The 19019-nt window shown below is 42.3% G+C and overlaps 1 protein-coding gene across 1 annotated transcript in view; it reads left to right on the top strand.

Annotated features, from left to right (window-relative positions):
- The window catches only part of SDK1 (sidekick cell adhesion molecule 1), a 373777-nt gene that overhangs the window by 288710 nt on the left and 66048 nt on the right, over positions 1-19019 (top strand). Inside the window, exons 24-28 of the mRNA XM_082064834.1 lie at positions 1708-1858; positions 4324-4561; positions 10285-10400; positions 10640-10829; positions 12703-12801. Of these exons, the coding sequence (XP_081920960.1) occupies positions 1708-1858; positions 4324-4561; positions 10285-10400; positions 10640-10829; positions 12703-12801 (794 nt within the window). The remainder of the gene's footprint in view (positions 1-1707; positions 1859-4323; positions 4562-10284; positions 10401-10639; positions 10830-12702; positions 12802-19019) is intronic.

The following is a 19019-nucleotide window of genomic DNA, read 5'->3' on the forward strand; positions in this document are numbered from 1 at the left end:
GTTAGCTCACCCAGGTGCTGTTGTGAGCATCCAAGTAAAGCTCCCAGAATTTACATCTAATTCAGTGCTGGTATGATAATTTTGCTAATTTTCTTCCCTTAGGAGCCTAGGAACGTACTGAATTTCTCACAAATTCCCCACTGGAGTGTTTCACACCTCGTTCCTAAGAGCAAAACATTTGACTAAAAACTCTTTCAAAATGTTGGAGCTGAGACTTCTAGTGCAGAGGTTTAGGGAAATTATCTTCAGATTGAGATCATCTTGTTCTCTTCATAAGGTGGATCCTTAGAGCTGACAAGGCAGAGGTGAATAATGAAGTGCAGGTCATACCGCAGTCAACGTTCAGCATCCGCGCAAAATAAGAAGCACTTGCACACCTAATACGTGTGTAGAGAAATGTCTTTAGGATAAAAAATAATGAGGAAGCATATGAGGAATTTGGCGTGGTTGTTTGGGGTTTTTTTCTGTTGTTAGACTTCTTATTTGTTTTCTGCAACATCTCATTTCTCTCTTGTACCCATTAAATTCTGGGCTGATCCCAGTTAGGCTGGGATTTTTCACACTTCCAGTCCTCTGAATTTTATCATCATATCTTGTACACTGAAGCAGCTCCTTGAGTCTTGCCTTGTTTATCTCTCATGCATGCAGAGATATGCGATTTCTTTTTGTTTTGTTTCACTGTAGAGCAATTTTATATATATTTTTTGAAACCTAGAGAGTTGTTGCCAAATGGCTGCGTGGCCCGCTGGTCAGCTTCAGTCATTGCCCACTGAGGAAATGCATCATGAGAGCTAATTATCAGACCCATCTTTAGCAGCCAGCTTCTTTTCTGTATTTTATGCCAATGTTTGAGAGTGAAATCGAGGACAGTATTTGTTTAATATGTCTCCTTTAATGCATTTTCTAGGGAGATCAGAGCAGATAAATAAACTCTGCTATGTTGACTAGCTCACCCTTTTCACAAGCTCAGCCATTAGGTCCAAAAATTAGGTGTTTAGTATGAACAGGTCATGTATTTATGTGGAAGTGCTGGATACCTCTAATTGCTTGTGATGGGTGAGAGTATTTGAAATGTACAGCACGTCTTAATTATTTTGTGCTTTGTGAAAAAAAAAGATTTCTGTAAATCTTTTGTGACCCAGTAGGGATTTCTATTGTAGAAGAGATGGTTTCAAGCAGACAGGGTATTTTTTAAAGATGCATATCCATATTAAATAACTTAATCTTTCTCGTGCAGGAAGGCTGAAATTGCAGCACAGGGATAAATCAGCTCCTTTCAACAAGTAATTGAGGGGAAATGTTATCGCTAGTATATTTTTTTATATTGACAGGGAATGAGCCTATCTGAAGTTTGATATTTTAATACCTTTCTGAATGTATTGTACGATCATCGCAAGAGAAAATCACTTACTGCTCGTATAAGCTCATCAGGCTTGGTATAATTAACATAAATTTCTCACACAAATACCTCAGTTTCTAATAGACCCTAAGCTAATCTCATTTTCATTTTTTTAATACCTGAGAGGATCTGAAAGCAGTTACCATAAAGCATTCAGCAGTGAATACAGAGGGGACCTGCATGCAACAACCTTTGTGGAACATCTAGAAAGGCATAATTTGTGTTTTTCCATCTTTTTCCTGTTCTGAGAAGGGAGGTACCATTCGCTGAGCTGTTACCGTGTGCACCATGTCTTTCCCCCGCTCCAGGTTCCGGATGCGGCAGGTGAACGTGGTGGGTCCCAGCCCGCTGAGCCAGCCCTCCCGTGTCATCCAGACGCTCCAGGCTCCGCCAGATGTTGCTCCCGGGAGCGTCACCGTGCGCACGGCCAGCGAGACCAGCCTGTGGCTGCGATGGGTGGTGAGCGGGGGGCTCGGGATGCAGCTGCTTCCCCAAGGGGTCAGGCCAGCACTCAGGAAAACCCCATCCCCTTCCCCATCCCCTTCCCCATCCCCTTCCCCATCCCCATCCCCTTCCCCTTCCCCTTCCCCTTCCCCTTCCCCTTCCCCATCCCCTTCCCCATCCCCTTCCCCATCCCCTTCCCCATCCCCTTCCCCATCCCCTTCCCCATCCCCTTCCCCTTCCCCATCCCCTTCCCCTTCCCCATCCCCTTCCCCTTCCCCATCCCCTTCCCCTTCCCCATCCCCTTCCCCATCCCCTTCCCCATCCCCTTCCCCATCCCCTTCCCCATCCCCTTCCCCATCCCCTTCCCCTTCCCCATCCCCTTCCCCATGCCCATTCCCTCCCCCATCCCCATCCCCTTCCCCATCCCCTTCCCCATCCCCTTCCCCATCCCCTTCCCCATCCCCTTCCCCATCCCCATCCCCATCCCCATCCCCTTCCCCATCCCCTTCCCCATCCCCTTCCCCATCCCCTTCCCCATCCCCTTCCCCATCCCCTTCCCCATCCCCTTCCCCATCCCCTTCCCCATCCCCTTCCCCATCCCCTTCCCCATCCCCTTCCCCATCCCCTTCCCCATCCCCTTCCCCATCCCCTTCCCCATCCCCTTCCCCATCCCCTTCCTTTCCTTTCCCATAAGGAATAAGGACAAAATTAAATTATTTCCTTCTCCAGAATAGTCAGAAATCTAAGACCCACCTTAAGTGCCTTATTAATCACTTGAATTGCCTTCTGCCACTATTTCTGCCACTTCATCTGGGGAATATATGCCTATGTGTAAAACCTTGGCTTTTGAGATTCTCTAGTTCCACAGTCTGGGTCAACAATTGGGACAGGGATATAATACTTGAGCCAATTTGCAGTTTCCTAGGGCTCAGTTGTTTGCTTTGTACAAAACCATCCCCAGAAGGTACGCACCAGCCATTTGCAATCATCCTACAGATACTGAACAGCTGCAGTTCAAAGGCAGCAAAGTTTGCACATCACATTCCTGTAGGAACATTGTATTTATGAGGAGGTATGTGATAAAATGTAGAAAGAAATTATTAATTGCAAAGATGCAGTGATAGATGACATTGTTGTGCCCCTTTGACTGTCTCAGTTACCTGCAGAGTTGCTGCATTGGGATTTACTTGGCAATTAACCTGCTCCAGAATGGTTTTTCTTCTCCCCTGTTAGGCAGAATTTTCCACTGGGGTTACTGTGGTGTGAAGTTGATGAAGCACAGGTTTCCTTTTGCCCAAATGTTAGCTTTTCCATGCATAAACTCATTACAGCTGGAAATGAAAATCAGGCTAGAAAGAAGCAGATTTTTTTCCCATCGGAAAGGAATAATTCCAGTTTCTCAATGGGAAACTTTGCTGAATTCTGAGCCTTGAAAGACCAAAACATCAAACTTGAAGGTGTCACTTCATTCTCCATAGAAAAGCCATTGCAGTTCGCTTGATAGGACCCACGTACCTCATTCATGGCTTTACCATGTGAAGAACATGCCCACGTTGTTAAACCTTTGGTACTATATCCAGACCTACGTGTCTTCCATCAAAATCAACTCAGGGTTGTTTTAAGAGACTTGAAAACATTTTAAAGTTTGTATTTCCTTGCTGTGCTACCTGGGAGCCTGTTTTTCATGAGTCAAACTGCACAGGGTTCAGGAGGAGCAACAACCACAGCTCAAAATGGCCCGATATACCTTTTTCATGCTTAATAATGTCAGTTTTTGAAAGCATTTAATCTCTTTTTTTCCAAGACCTGCAGGTGAATCTGTGTCCCCTTGGGAGCTGGGAATTCCTTCCTACCTACAGAACCAGGGTCACATTTCTAGCCCTGCTTGCCTGTGGGATACAGTCTTCTAAGCTGTGAAATGTTAATATATATCAAACTTTCCCAGTGATTCAGAACTGAATATCAGCGATCCGTGGCATCGTGTAGTTAGTTTTATGGGGGAAAACTCTAAACTTCGTGAAGTAGGCTAATTATTTCATATTATAATATCTGAAATTGCTTGGGGAGTTAGAATACTAGAATAAATCTCTGCTGATAAATGAGTAGGCAGAGAGTCAGTAAAAATGTAAAAACTGTGCGATAAATGAATTTGTCACATGCTTCACTAATTTATCATTCATTTCCATAATTAATCACAAAGCTCTGAAATACATTGTGTTCATATAATCTCTGTTGATACACCCACAGCAAATGGCATAGTTCTGTGAGCATATTTGGTTCAAAATTAACGTAAAAATGAAAGGAAAATTTCAACCAACACAGAAATACAGAGATTGTGAAACATGAACAAAACGTAAAATCAAACTCTTGATCTGTTTTGCCTTCCTATGGTGTTATATGAGTTCAAACGGCCATAGTATATAGATTGCACGATGTGTTCTGTGTAGGAATATTGTGCTTTTCTTTGTGTCGTTCACCAGCCCCTCCCCGACACGCAGTACAACGGCAATCCCGAGTCCGTGGGGTACAGGATAAAGTTCTGGCGTGTGGATCTGCCGTCTCTCTCCTTGACGAAGGTGATTAACGACCGATTGGAAAGGGAATACACGATCGAAGACCTGGAGGAGTGGACAGAGTATGAGCTGCAGATCCAGGCTTTCAACGCCATCGGGGCAGGACCGTGGAGCGACGGCGTGAGAGGTCGCACGCGGGAGTCGGGTGAGTCAAAGCACCAAGTCTGCTGTGAAGGACGCATCCAAGAACGTCAGCGTTTTCTGCCCTTTATTCAGTTTTCTTTTTTGTTGTTTGGTTTGTGTTGGTGTTGTGTTTTATTTCTTTTTGCTTGTTGATCCATTAAATCTAAAATGAAAGAAAGAAAGAAACAATCTCGAGATGCACTGAAGGCAAAAAGACATATAGGCATTTGAAGGAGTTATTTATTTTATTCCTACCCTGTTTTCTTGCATATAAACCTGCAGGTTATATATTTAAAGCAAACAAAACAACCTCGCCCTATTCCTGCCCCTGTTTGGCAGCAGTACAGACAACACACGGAGAAAAGTGCGTACGGCTGCTCTGGCTGAGCAGGTCTCTCAGGGTTCTACTCCTTCCCTGGAACCCCATTGCCCCACATTCTCCCCCTCTCCTTGTCTCCTTCTAGGCTGGGGCAGATTTTCCGATAGTTGTGGTTGTCTGAAATGTAATTTCAAGCACCAAATATTTCTCAAAGGGCACAAGTTTTTTTTAGACAGCTGATTACCCGTACCCAAATCATTATTGGAGGTTTTGATGGCACGTTTTCAGAGCTGCCATCTAAACTTGTGTGTACAAAGCTATGTAGACATAACCTACATATAGACATAACCCGTGTATAGACCTAGAGCACAAGCACTGTACTGTCTAACTGATTTGTGTGTACTAGCATAGAGACTTCAAATATCAGAAGCAAACTCTCAATCTCAGGCAACAGTACATTATTGTTAGCACAGCAACAACGGGAAAGACGGATCTTGAAAACCTGCTCTCTAGCTGTGAAGTTCCACCAAACTCATTTCCAAACCGACCCTACATGCACCTGATAAATTAAAATTTGTAATGCAGGTGAATAACAGAATGGATAACATATATGGCTTAAAGGTTTAATAATAGAAGCTCTTTGTGACCTGTAGTTATGCAAGATTCCACACTAATGTATTTTATTATTTTTTCTGATTTTTTTCATTACAAATATTTTAGAGTTTAATCCTATGCACACCATACACTCACACACATATATATGCATGTCTGTGCACATGCAACATTAGTTGGTGGGAAGCAGGGACGTGCTGGACACGGCAGGGCTCGGTGTGCTGGTTCGGACATCCGTCCTTCAAACCAGCCGAGGAACAACCCAAACGAAGTCATCCCCCTCCATTAAAGTGTCGCTTTTTAGGAATCAGTGATTGGAAAGCTCTTGCCAGCGGTATTTTAAACTAGGCGTGCTTTTGCTGGAGTTAGAGATAGCGTGACCCAGACAAAATAGTTTTGAAATGTTTCGTATCATAATAAAAAGATACCGCATTTCCCGCTTTTTCCTTTCTGCCGCTCTTCAAACGCTTCTTTTGAAATGTAGTAAATACTAAGATTAAGTGATTTCATAAAACCTTAGGATTATAGTACTCTTGCTCAGCATCTAAAGATCAGAGGTTACATGTGTATTTGGCATTTTCTCTCGCAATATTAAAAGAAGGTTGACTTGAAACTGATTGTAGGAGGCACACAGAAACTGCGATCAAAATAACACAAAGCTGTGATCTAGGCCATAAGGACTCATTTGTGGTGGTGTTTTTTTTTCATGTATTTTCTTTGATACTAACATCTGATTTCTTGAATAGAACAAGTCATGGCTCAGACTTTTGGCTGTATCTTCTTAAATTTAGAATACAGAAGAGCAGCTGACATAGCGGCAAGCTGTGTGAGAGATCTTCAGGGAATCTACACTTAACCTGTATGCCCAGTCAAACGGCGTTAAAATGCAAATAAAAGGTATCTAAAGCCAGAGAGAGAGGTCAAGGCGTTTTTATGTCTGTCTTCTGAACTAAGAGAGAAATTCTATTTATCACATAGGTTTTCAATGTCCTTTGAAGACCAGTGTCCTGAATGTTTCTTCTTGCATTTTGTAGATGCAGAGGCTTAGGGAAGTGGGTTTTGCTGGGTGCTGCAGGTTGCAAACATCCCTCACAGCTGGCCAGAGGTGGCCTGGCCAGGATCCAATGGTGGCTTCTTGGTTTTACACTGTCCAAGGAGCATAAGAAGTCAGAACTCGTTGTCTCTAATGACAGTATGGCCACTAGAGTCCAAAATCTTCATTAAAAATAAAGCCGTACTCGAGCACTTATCTTTATTCTAGGATGTGTGATCGTATCGCTAATAGCCGAGCGCACACGCTGACAATAAAGGAGCATGCCTTTATAGCTACTCTCCACTTTCTGAAGCTCTTGAATATAAAACGTCTTGAAACCAAAGAAACTATGAGAGAATAAATAATGCTGTGGGGTTTGGTAGCGCAGACTTAGAACACATTTGGGAAACCCTAAAATGAAAATCCTGTATGAGGTTTCAAGCAGCTGAAGGTGGAGGGGGATGAATTAGGATTTTTAAACAGGACAGGTTTTATCAATCCAAAAACCAGTTTAATAATGTTAGAAATTAAATAACTCATTAAATTTAACTGTGTAAAATAACTACAGAGTAACGAGCTCAGTTTCCACTCCATAAATTGAAAATGATAGTAGGTACAATATAGAGAAAGCAAGAAAACTCCAAGACCTCTGGTGTATTAGAGCAACCTTGACAGGGCTGCTTCCTTTTAGATATAAACCCTCTTATTTTCAGACTATTCATCTCAAATACAGCTAACCTGGTGCCTTAATATTTTGGACTCCTAATATTCAGCTGCATGAACGTGTATCAGCTGCTGTACAAGCCTGGTCACATATCTGTGGCAGGGATCAATCTCTCTGTGTTTCAGAGGCTGACCTTCATGAGGCAGTTACTACGGTGTGATAAAGCATCGCTTGATAATTCAGATGTGGTCCAATGTCACTGTGGGATTTATCAGTTTATACAAGCTGAGAATTTGGCCTGCGGTATCTAATTTTATAGGCAAAATGGTTGCGTGCTGCAGCTCTGCTACTTTTGCCATGAACCTTGCTCTTAATTCGCACTTCTTAATTGACGCCAGATGTACAGTATGGCAGCTTAATTTTTACTTCCAAACACCAGTGATGGATTTCCAGCTTAAATGAGCTCAAAAGTGGAGAGAACCACTGCATCCCACTCTCAGGCTTTCTTAGAAAGCCAGAATACAGGCTAGCTTATTAAAATCTGCTCGGGCCCAGTTAGAGACATAAACCAGCATCATTTACTGCTTATGGCTATGTCAGATATAGAAAGAGGATGCATGATCTTAGATGCCAACACAGATAACGTTAAAAACCTGAGTTCCTGTTGAAGTTGCGGTGCAGAGTGCCACTAAGTCTATAATTTCCTACGTTTGATCTTCTAAAGTACCCGTGCAGCTGATCAGCTCATCATTTAGTTTTGGTATTTCCGGTTCGTTTTGTTAAAGCTCTGAGATTTTTTTTTTTGGACACTGTTGTTTGGCTTCTGTGCTGTTCTTGTGGGTCACTAATGAGAACTCGGCTTTGGAGCTTACAGCAAAGTCTTTAGTGCAAGAGTTGAGGAAACCAGCATTAGAGAAGGGAAGTTGCAGTGGAAAGAGGGGTCTTGATGCCTCGCTCAAGCCACTAATTAGTCGTAGCAAACTATAATTTCTTCGACTCTCTGGATGTCCTGAGAGAGGAGAGAGGTCGTTGAAAAGCAGGTTACACTTAAATTCATTTTTAAAAGGTTGATCAAAGTCTGTTAGTTGATAAAAGACTGGTAACAGCAAGATCCATAATACCACTTGCAGGTCGCGAATTCATAGATCCGTATTAGAATAAAATTCTGAACGCTAATATGAGAACTGGAGAATTAAAGTGCACTCGGTGAACGCAAGAATTGTTACGATTTAGGCATTTGGCTTAGAGTCCTTTCCAGTGAGAGGGGACATGCGGCTGCCCTGGCTGTCCATGGGAATTAAGAGGAGTCTGGGCTAATGTATCTTAAGCGAGCCCATTGTCTCCATTGTGAACCCGCAGTCTCGTGGCTGCGGATCAAAGAGCAAAATAAATATTTGTAAAATAAAGAAACTTTTTTCCTCTCTTGAAAGGTTTCAAACCAGATCAAATAAAAAACAAAGGTGGCTGGAAAGGGCTTCTTTCCTCTACGCGCTCTGGTTTCCTGCGACCCACCTCCACCCTTTCTCTCTCCAGAAGTGATTCATGTGGGAGTAGCTCTTTGTGAAGATCTACCGATAAAGTTATGGCAGCTATCCAAAGACATTCGTGGCTCCTGGCAATCTATTTTCCTTTAACATAATTATATCCTTGTGGGGGATAAATCTAGGAGATTTTTTTTTTTTTTTTAAAAAAAAAGCACTTCAGCGTTGGAGGGGAAAAAAAATGAGATTTGAGTCGTCTGCAGTGTTGTGTGATGGTGCTCTGCTTCTCATGTCCCAAATAATTGGTAACAGCGAAATTGTTTCAGAAATTACTATCTGCGCGGTTAACCTTGAGTGCACAAGGGTGGGGGGCGGTGCATTTTCTTTTCAATTTATATTAATTCTGGTGTCATACTCATTATCTCGTTCGTGTTGCTGGGAGCTTGGGGAGCTCGCCTTCAAACCAGCAGAGCTGTTCTTTCATTCGGACAGTCGGGGAAGCATCACTTTGGCAGAGCCTTGTGCTCCTTTCTGTGATATATTCAGGACCTAATCAAGTTTTACCATCCATAAGTGCTTGTGTAACGTAACTCGGTGAAATGTTCTCTTGGGGCCTGACAGATGTATCGTGCTTTAGAAAAGATTGTACCCTTCAGATGTTGGAAATGCCACAGGGAAAAAAAAAATGCAAAAGGGCAGCATAAAATGTGAACTCTTAAAAATAGCCTCAAATTCTGGCTGTGTAACGTGGCCGCTATTAAGCTTGCCTACAAAAGCTTGCAGTTGTGTGGCTGTTCGGCAGCGGTTAATTTTAATGGCATGAGAAAAAAAATGCAAGTTTGCTTTTCTCTCGAGTCAGAGCAAATTACAGTGTTCCTGTGCCATCAGTTCTAATGATGTTTCTAGTTTCCTAAAAGCCAATTTTGCAACATAAGTGAAATAGGCATATCTTTCACTCACACTGTATCAGTCCCTGAAAATACACCTTGTGTTAATGTATCCGTCTATAATTGATGTATTGCGAATGTCGAGCGCTATCACATAATCAAAAAGCTTAGAGGTTAAACAACTTCTTACAGAACCACAGCCCAGCGGTTGGAATTATTGCTAACTCTAGACAAGATCCTATAATTTCCTTTCAGATAATATAGCAACCCAGGGTGGCGTAAAACTTCTTGTTTGAACAGGCTGTACCATAAGATAAACTCCCATTCATAAAGATTTCTAGCTTTAGGCGTAGGGAAATAAAACGTATGGGAAAGAAATACCAGGAGATAGACTTCTGGAGAAGTCCAGCAATTTAAACTTGATTCTAATTACTGCAAATATATAGAACCTGAAATGTATACATATCTATTTACTCTCTATCTGTAGACACTGCTTATTATTAATTGTTTAGCTCTTTGCAAACATTGTGATTTTTGAGAGGAACTGGCAAGGAATTGTGAAGCAGGCTGAAAGATAAAGAAGACAAAAGAAGAAGGGATCATCTAGAACCTATTCCAGTCCTTTTGGATTTGTGTACTCTTCAATGGGGCCCTGGAACAATCCCAAGCGGGTAGGGAGGATGGAGAAACATAATCTCGTTTGTCTTACCTATTATATTTCTGCTTTTGGCTGTGGCATGTGATTCCAGTTCCCTCTGCTCCTCCTGAGAACGTCTCTGCTGAAGCCGTGAGCTCAACCCAGATCCTGCTGACCTGGACCGCAGTCCCCGAGTCCGACCAGAACGGCCTCATCCTGGGTTACAAGGTGTGCAACCGCAGCTTCGTGTTTCCTTCATTTCAATGCATTACCTGGGTATCTTTTTGCATTAGTTATTTATTTATAAATCAGCTGGAGAAGATACAGGAAGTGAGCTGGTTTTTAAAGGGACGACTGGTGAATATAATCTCATTTTATGTGAAAAAGAGGAATCTAAAAGTGCTCCTTTTTTCAGTCCTTACATAACAATCTTTTCTTTTTGTATTTCGTGTGTGTTATTTCCACAGATACTGTTCAAAGCAAGAGATTTAGACTCTGAACCAAAGAGCCAAATGGTACGAGGTAACCACACACAGTCTTGCCTGCTGTCTGGCTTGCGGAAATACGTGCTCTACGAGATCCAGATCTTGGCGTTCACTCGTATCGGAGATGGAGTCCCCAGCTCTCCTGCAGTTATAGAAAGAACCAAGGATGATAGTAAGTTCAGATTACCAAAATATGTGTCTTATTTCATCCAGCCTTTTAACACTGCTTTCTTTCAATGATACAAGTGTCGACAACAGCCCAAACTTAAGGCTGTTTGTATTTTTTAGGGCTGGATCCCTACCTGGTATCACTCAGCACTATTCCATTGGTCAGGGTCTGAGCATTTGGCAAAACCAGAGTCCCTCATTTCTTCTTTCTCTGCAGCTGATGAAGAGGAAAAGAACTTGTAGAATTGTGCTCTGAAGCTCCATGTAGACAGTTTCTACTGAAGACAATTTTGAGAGTGCAATTATAAATTCCTATTGAAGTTCAATCATGCTCTAAAAAAAGAGTAGAGCACTGCAATTGAAAGCAATAAACAAATCAGGTTAGGATTGGACTGAAGGAGAGATACAGAATTTGCAACTTCAGTAATCCGTTCTCGTTTTTTTCCCAAAAGAATAAGGTATTGACCCTGAAAGATGATCAGACGAGCTGCTTTTTGCAGCTGCCTCCAGGGCTTCCCATGAGCTCAGGGACTCCCAAGCACAGTTTGGTGTTGAAGGACCCAACACATCGGTGTGGTGGGAACATTCCTGCTGGTGGGGTTTTACAGACACTTAGTGCAACTCTTAAACAATTTTAGGGTGTTTTTTTTCAGATGTTGAAGTTACTTTTAGTTTCATTACCTTTTCTGTATTAAATGAAGGTTAATATCAGTGTGAGAGGCTTCTGTTTATTACTCCCAATGAAGATGATCAAAAAAGTGTCACTCTTTTTTTCATCAAAATCTTTTCAATAATAATGCAATAAACATGGCACATTCATTCAGGTAATTTTGTTGGGCTGAAAATACATTCAGACTTCTGGCTTAAATGAGATTTTTTGGAGTACGAGCATGGAGAGACGGGGACAGGAACAGGGACAACAGCTCCCTGACATCTTTTTAGCCATTTTCTCAGATCGGTGCTAATGTGGGGATTTGGCTGTTCTTTGAAAGGAAACAAAGAGAAATTACTGTTAGCAGAACTCTGCAGGGAGCAAGAAAGCACTCACTGAAATGTGCATTTCGGACTATAATGAGAAATATTTTTAAATGTTTGTTTTAGATAACCCCATTATAACAGTTCCCTCCTTAAGTGCATGTTGGCAAATGATACAAATTGTTCTTCCATCTCCTTAGCCCTGACATAAATATGTTGTGTCTCCTCTGGGCTCAACTTAATTAAAAAGTATCATCAGGGGTAATGCAGGTGGAATTTGTGCTGAAGGGGAAATTTTGCGGATGCTAATTGTGTGAATTAGCATCTCCTCACCTCGTGAACCTGGGCTGGCCAGCGCAGCCACCAGCCGTCCGGATTAATGTGCATCTCACCTGCCTCAGGTTCTCCTGCTCAGCCCCCAGTGTTTAAAATGCACATGTAAAATCAGAGGCAGTTCAAAGCTGGTGCTGATGACACAGAGAGGAGAGATTATTCAGTTCCAACAGGTATGAAGCAGATTAAGCTGACACATAACTCTCTGTAAAGGCAGCTCGGTGACTTGCTTGATAGTGTGTTAACAGTTACCTGGGGGTGTTGGGGACGGCTGGCGGGGCTCCCGCAACGCTGCGGGGAGGTAACTCTGGCAGAGGTCAGAGAATCCTGCTAAACGCATTTTGTAGCTGCAGTAAAACACTGTAGGGTGCATTAGTTCTGTGTCGTGTTCGGTGTCCGTGGGTGCCGGAGGCATTTGGCCATGGACAGAATTGCTCAAAATAAATGTATATTATTTATGTATGTAGGTGAGATACAGCTTGAGCCGCCTCCTGTGTCAGGTGAGCAGAGAGCTTGTAATTCCTCTGGCGTGCAGTGCTTGCTAGCATGATGTCTGTCTGTCTTTCCAGCCCCCGGGCCGCCCGTCAGGCTGGTGTTCCCCGAGGTCAGGCTGACATCCGTACGGATTGTTTGGCAGCCGCCGGAGGAGCCCAATGGAATCATCCTGGGTAAGAGGGAACAGCAAACCCAGGGCTGGGAGGAGAGGGCGGGAGACCAGAGCGAGCTCGAGCTGTTGGATTTTCCGTCCCCTTGCATTGCTGGATTAGAAACCACACATAGGTGAATCTGTGGCAAAAGAAAAGATGTTTGTATCAACTGAGAAACAGGGTACCCGGTGGTGAGGAGGAACATTCTTCCTGGCTCCATGGTGTGTGTTTTCCTAAGCCAGAATTCCATGTCATTCGTGGCTCTGTGTTTGAATCGTCGTCTCTCCTCCCATCTGCGGTTGGGTTTGTAACCTCTTTGGCTGTTGGGCAACCTGCCTGTAGAGCTGCAGCAGGCAAGAGCTGGAATTTCCCCTCTTTCCCCCAGTTCACCTTTGCTGGGCAAACCCAACATTTCAGTTTCATCTGTGCTTCCATTTTATTGCTTCCTTTGGATAATGTTGTCTGGCAGGTCGCAAGGAGTAAACTCACATTTGGCTTTTCATCAAGTGAAATAGAGGCAACAAGGCACAACAAGAATTCATAAGAAACCTTCTTACCTTCCTGCTCTCATAACTCTTGGGTTGCCTTTGCAATATGTACACCAGCCACTACTTGTACTTAAAACATGAAGACTTTTACAATGGAAGAATCCATTCTTGCCTCCAAAATTAAAGCAGCAATTTGGTGTTTTCTGCTGATGTTAAACACATTTTACAGTGGTTCCAGCTGTTGCATAAAGAGTTGTCTCTCAGTTCTGAAAACAGGAGCAAAAGCTTTTGGTTTTTGTTTAGTTCTCAGTCTGCTGGGCCTTTCTGCTTCTAATTTCAGTGCCATTGTTCAGGCTTGCCTGTAGCCTTCTAGCAATATTTCCTAAAGCTGTCACTGTTGGCTGGAGGGTGCCCACATCAAATGCTGCTGTGTTGGGAGCATCCTGTTAAATAAAGGACTGGTCTTGCCTCACATTTAAATATTGAGTTAAGAACTCAAGTGTTTGCTCAGGTGTGTAGTTTCCTGAAGCGATCCCGATGCCTGAAGATGCAGAGCAATCATAAGATGGTATCCAAAGGCAGGTGCTGCAGGGGTTTTGTGAACACGAGAACGCGTCTGCGTGAAGCTTGGCAGCCGTTCCCATCCGCCATGGATCCACGCGGGGTTTTGCTGCAGCTCGGAGAAGTTTGGCTTCCAGGTTGTGTTGCGGGTTTGATTTGTTGCTGTTTTTTAAGGAACTGTGTGTCCTAGAACTCGCTCTCAGTGGAGACTGGGGTTTGGATCACAGGATGTGGCTAAGGAGTGAAAAAAAAACCCATTTGATAGAAATGATGAGAAAGTACAAAAGAGATTTTGCCCTCCCGACTGTGTTCCAATGTCTCACATTGCTGCACTTTGTCAGCCTTATTTGCTGAAGTTGCAAGCTCGGTGGAGTTGGAATTCTCTTTTATTTTGTCTTTGCACAGTGCTTTGTGCAATACGTCCCCTTCTCAGCTTGCTCTTACTCATACCCGCTACACTGGTGATAAAATCAAACAAATGCGGGGCTGGAAGGGAAGGGAAGAGTGTCCTGGAGGGAACGCTTGGCATGCTTAGCGTGTAGACTCTTGTCTCTGATGTCTTGCACATTCCAATTCCAGTAACACGTCCCAGGATAGTTGATACTGTCCTGACATGGCTCTTTTTGCAACACTGATATTGTAACTAAGTAGGTCTATGACCCACTATTAATTCCTACGCTTTTTCTGCAGTGCACTTCCAGGTCAGTCAGCCCCTCTTTTAGATACATACATTAAGCTTTTTTCTTTGTAAGTGTGATAATTTGCAGGTGCCTTTATTGAATTTCATTTTACTGATTCCAGACCATCTCTCCTCATTATCAAGATCACTTTAAATTACAGTCTTGTCCTCTAAATGGCTCACAGCCACTCACAATTTGGTTTTATTTTTGAAGTTTGCGAGTAGATTGGCAATTCCATCAGCCAGGTCATTAATGAAAAGCTTGAGCAGAACCAGACTCATGAGTTATTCTCATGAGACCTTACTAAATACATTCTCCCAATTTGTTAGCAAACTACTGATAACAACGTTGTGACTTCTTTTTTTTAAAGCGTTCAAGTCAAAATATGTAGTATTTTTCTTGGATTCTGTTTCTCCTGTTTGCTTTTAGCTGGGCTGTGTGCCACCATATTAAAGCCTTACTTAAAGTCAATGTGGATCATATCTACTCTTCCCACCTGGCCAATTACACTGTCAAAATGGAGAATAGATTATTTGGTATTTATTATTTGCTCCAGACAAATACATATTGGCTGTTCCTTGGCACTTTATTATCCTCATGGATGCTTATATATTGACTCATATTTTTTTCCAGGATCTTTCTGGGTATTGAACTTTAGCTTGATTTGTCCATAATTCCTCTGGTTTTTCTTTCCCTGTTTTAAAGTATAAGGGTACTCTGTTTGCCCTTCTGTAATATTCTGGGATGTCACCTGTCCTCCACAAGTTCTTGAAGATAATCACTAATTATTTGGAGATGGCTCCAGCTACTTATATGAGCACTGCAGGGCAAATTTCATCAGGCCTTTCTGACTTGATTACATCTAGCTTAACTAAATATTTGTTAACCTGTTCACTATTCTAGCCTACATCCCTACTTATATTGTTGTCAGTTTTAATTTGTGTTAAGTATCTAGTCAGCATCAACTTTGTGTGTGAAAATGAAGCAAGGGAGGTATCAGCCTTCCATGCTTTTCTATCTCACCTGTCTTGTGCTGATCATTCCTTCCCAGTAGCTGACCTGTCCTCCTTCTGTCTCTCAAATTTTTAATGTATTTATAACATTTTTCTCATTTCCTTTGATGCCCTTTAAGCTCTAACTCACTTTGCGCTTTGCCCATTCTGATTGTGTCCCTGTGTGCTTGTGCTGTCTATTTATACCCTCCCTTGGACATGTGTCCCGTTTCAACTTTTGTCCAAGTCAGGTTTGATTTTCAGGTCATTAGTGGGCTCTGAATGCAAACATATTGGCCTCTTAACATCTTTTGTCTGCATTGGGATAGTGGAACCTTTTTTTTTGGTCTCTTTTAAAACTGTCAGCTAAGCTGAATTCTTTTTTTCCCTTAGAATTCCTTCCCGGGGGATGTCACCCGCCAGTTCCCCCACTCCACCTCTTTGAAGTCCATTGTCTTTATTCAACAGTTCTCACTCCTTTATATTTTCGTTTTTTGATAGTAGAAACATTGAGGTTGGTGGAGGAAGTAGCTGCCAATGTAAGAGGGAAAGTAACAATTACTCATGCTGGGCACTTCTGTGATCTTTCCTAAGAACTGAGGAGTACTTCAAAAATAGATAAAAACCCATGCATAGCATTCTAAGTAAAGGTTGCAGGTTGATTTTTTTTTTTTTTCCCTGTACACCTTTTAAATCTCATTACTGTAATCAACTATCAAAACACCATCGTAACCACCACAGTCAAGTGCACTGAGGCAGAGCTGTTGGAAAAAATGAGTTAACATAATTTTGCACGGTGCCCTTCTATTCACTAGTGGGCTTGGAAAGAAAAAATACTTGCTTTGCAAGAGCAACTTATATTCAGAGCCTTTGAACTAATGTTCCTGCTCTGCTAGCTTTGTCCTCTGAGCATACAAGCACCTTTGCAGCTAACATTTTTGTAATCTATATCAAAACATGTTCTAGCATTTCAGAGGGAGATTAGCAGGATGAAATACTGGCAGGCACCAAGAGGGAAAACCACTTGTTTGGTTGGTTAAATATTTTACTGCCAGATATTTCCATGTCTCCTTTTGGGAATGTTACACTAATCATCCGAGGCTTCGCTTTCTCTTCTTTCCCGCACTTAGTTCAGCAAGCACCCAACGTAGTTCCTTAAATACTATTAAAGAAAAATGGCACATTAATGTGCATATGTGCACTTGTAGCTATGAGCTTCCTCTGAACACCAGAGCTCAACCAGCAACCTTCCAGACCCTGGTTAGTATTCCTCGTGGTGTCCTTCTATATAGCGTTTACCTGAAGCTTATTGCAAAAGAGTGTAAGAACTCCACTGAGAATTAGAACCGAAATTGGATGTAATCCATGTTTGCAAATTCATATTTTGATCCTAGGCTGCATTTGCACACCCGCTGGCCCTTAAACAGATAAGCAGTAAAATCAACAAACTGGATTGCTGCTCCACCAGGCAGAGCGTAACCTCCCAATATCATTTGGCTTTCCCTAAGTTCTGTGACAAATTAATAAGTGTTTGTATCTCTGCTGCACCATGGCCTGCGTGAGCGGGTGCTGTCACTTCTGAAGGGCTTTGTATGGTGATGAGCTTGAGAGCTTCTTTATATTCGCGGTGTGTTGTCGTCTTCCTGCCTGTTTGCTTTGGGGAATCTACTGGTTGTGTTGCGGTGACCTAACATTTAACAGGCAGTTCAGATTGTTGCCTTTTATTGAGTTCAGAAAGCGTAGCTCATGAAACTGCTTGCGGTTGTGCAAAAAATACTTAAAAAGATGCTAATGCAAAAATAAGCCTGGTTTCAATGAATAAATAAACTCCTGAAGAGTTGCTCTTTCAAGGATTTTTCCGTGCTGTTTTGGCCTGGTCAGCAGCAGAACTTCCCATAGCAGAAGCTGCTTGGGATCTAATGCCATATGGGGAAAAGTAAAATTAAGAAAACAATATGGATTCTTCCTGTTGACCACCCAGATTCACATTCGGTAAGTTATTCCTTTCCCAGCAAATTTTACTCTGATCACCTTTTAAAGATTCTACTCTTATTCATAACCTTTGATTCTTTTTTTCCTAAATGTAAGATATCTCTGACATCTTATTGTCATAATGGAGGAAGGAAAGGAAGTTTCCTTGTTCCTCCACTGCAGCAATTGCAGCTATTGCCTCTTACAGCCCTTGAGCGTACATTAATTTATCTTTGAACACCTTTCATTTACCTCTATTGATTTGCCTCGTTTGATTCCACTTAACATTTCCTGTCTTCTCCCATCCCGTGTTGCTGAAATTCAGCAACTTAATAATTTTATCTTTTTGATCTTGTGTTAGCCCTAATTATTATCCAAGCTGTGGTTTAAATACTGCGTGTTCTCTGTCGCTCAGAGAGAAAGAAAAGCAATGCTTGTTTATGCCAGCAGGTATCCTGGCTGTCCCAATCTAATAGGAGAGGGTGATGTAGGGGCTCAAAATGAAGACACTGGGTATCTCTTGGGTGGGTTGTAGGTAGCAATACGAGTGAGCTGAGTTCAGGTGCAGAGATTGGATACGTATCTTTGAATCAAACGGAGGGAAGTGTTGAGTTTCTGAGGAAATACGTAAAGGTGACAGCTCTGGTTGTGTAAACTCTGCCTGAGATATCCAGGAACATAGATATTTACCCAGACTGTCAGCTAACACGGCAGATGGAGGAGAGGACAGTGAGAGCTGAGGCTGTTTTTCACGGGGATGCATTGAAAGGGAGTTTGCAGAGCCTGTCAGAGACAGGCTGTGACAAGCGATTTCTGCTTTTTCATGGCTAAGTTGTTTTTTACAGTAGCCGAGGATCCACTCTGGTGTAAGTTATTATAATGCCCTAGATACGTATGTGTCCCTTTGCCTGATCTGCATCTGTTTGTAATTGGCTTTCCAGCATGAGCACCACCATTTAGCAGTAAATAGTTATCTTTCTGTTCCTCCTTACATTTTAACTACTCTTTATATTTTACAAAGGTTTAGAAAACAGAGGAAATTGCTTGACAAGGATATGTCCCAGATATCATACTTATCTTTTAATAACTAGAGAAGTCAACTTTTCTGTTCTTTTAATATTCTCTGTTTCCCTCCAGGTCTTATTCTTTGTCTCTTATGTCCCTTTATCAAACTCCTTTGGCCATCTTAGTTGCTTCTTCCTTCATCTTTTCTACTGCTGTAAAAATTTCCTGCTTGCTTTTCTTTTACTATTTTCCCCCCTTATTGAGATCCTGTACTGGGGCTTTCACTCCCACGTTCGTCACATCTGTATAAACAAAAAAGATCTTAGTGTATCTGTTTCTTCTCCCCATTACTGTCTGCCTTCCTGTGGACTTTAAAAAAAGATCAAGATACTGTAGTACTAAAGATACAGAAATACTTCGGTGAAATATATTGGACCAGTAATGGGAGAGCTGGTGGCACGGATAAAAGGAGGGAGTTTGAAGGTGGAAAAAGGAAAAGTTCAAAGCGTAAAAACCTAAAACTTCGCTGGGATCTAAGCACG

This window comes from Streptopelia decaocto (genome assembly GCF_964273445.1).
Source record: "Streptopelia decaocto genome assembly, chromosome: 13".
Lineage (NCBI taxonomy): Eukaryota > Metazoa > Chordata > Aves > Columbiformes > Columbidae > Streptopelia > Streptopelia decaocto.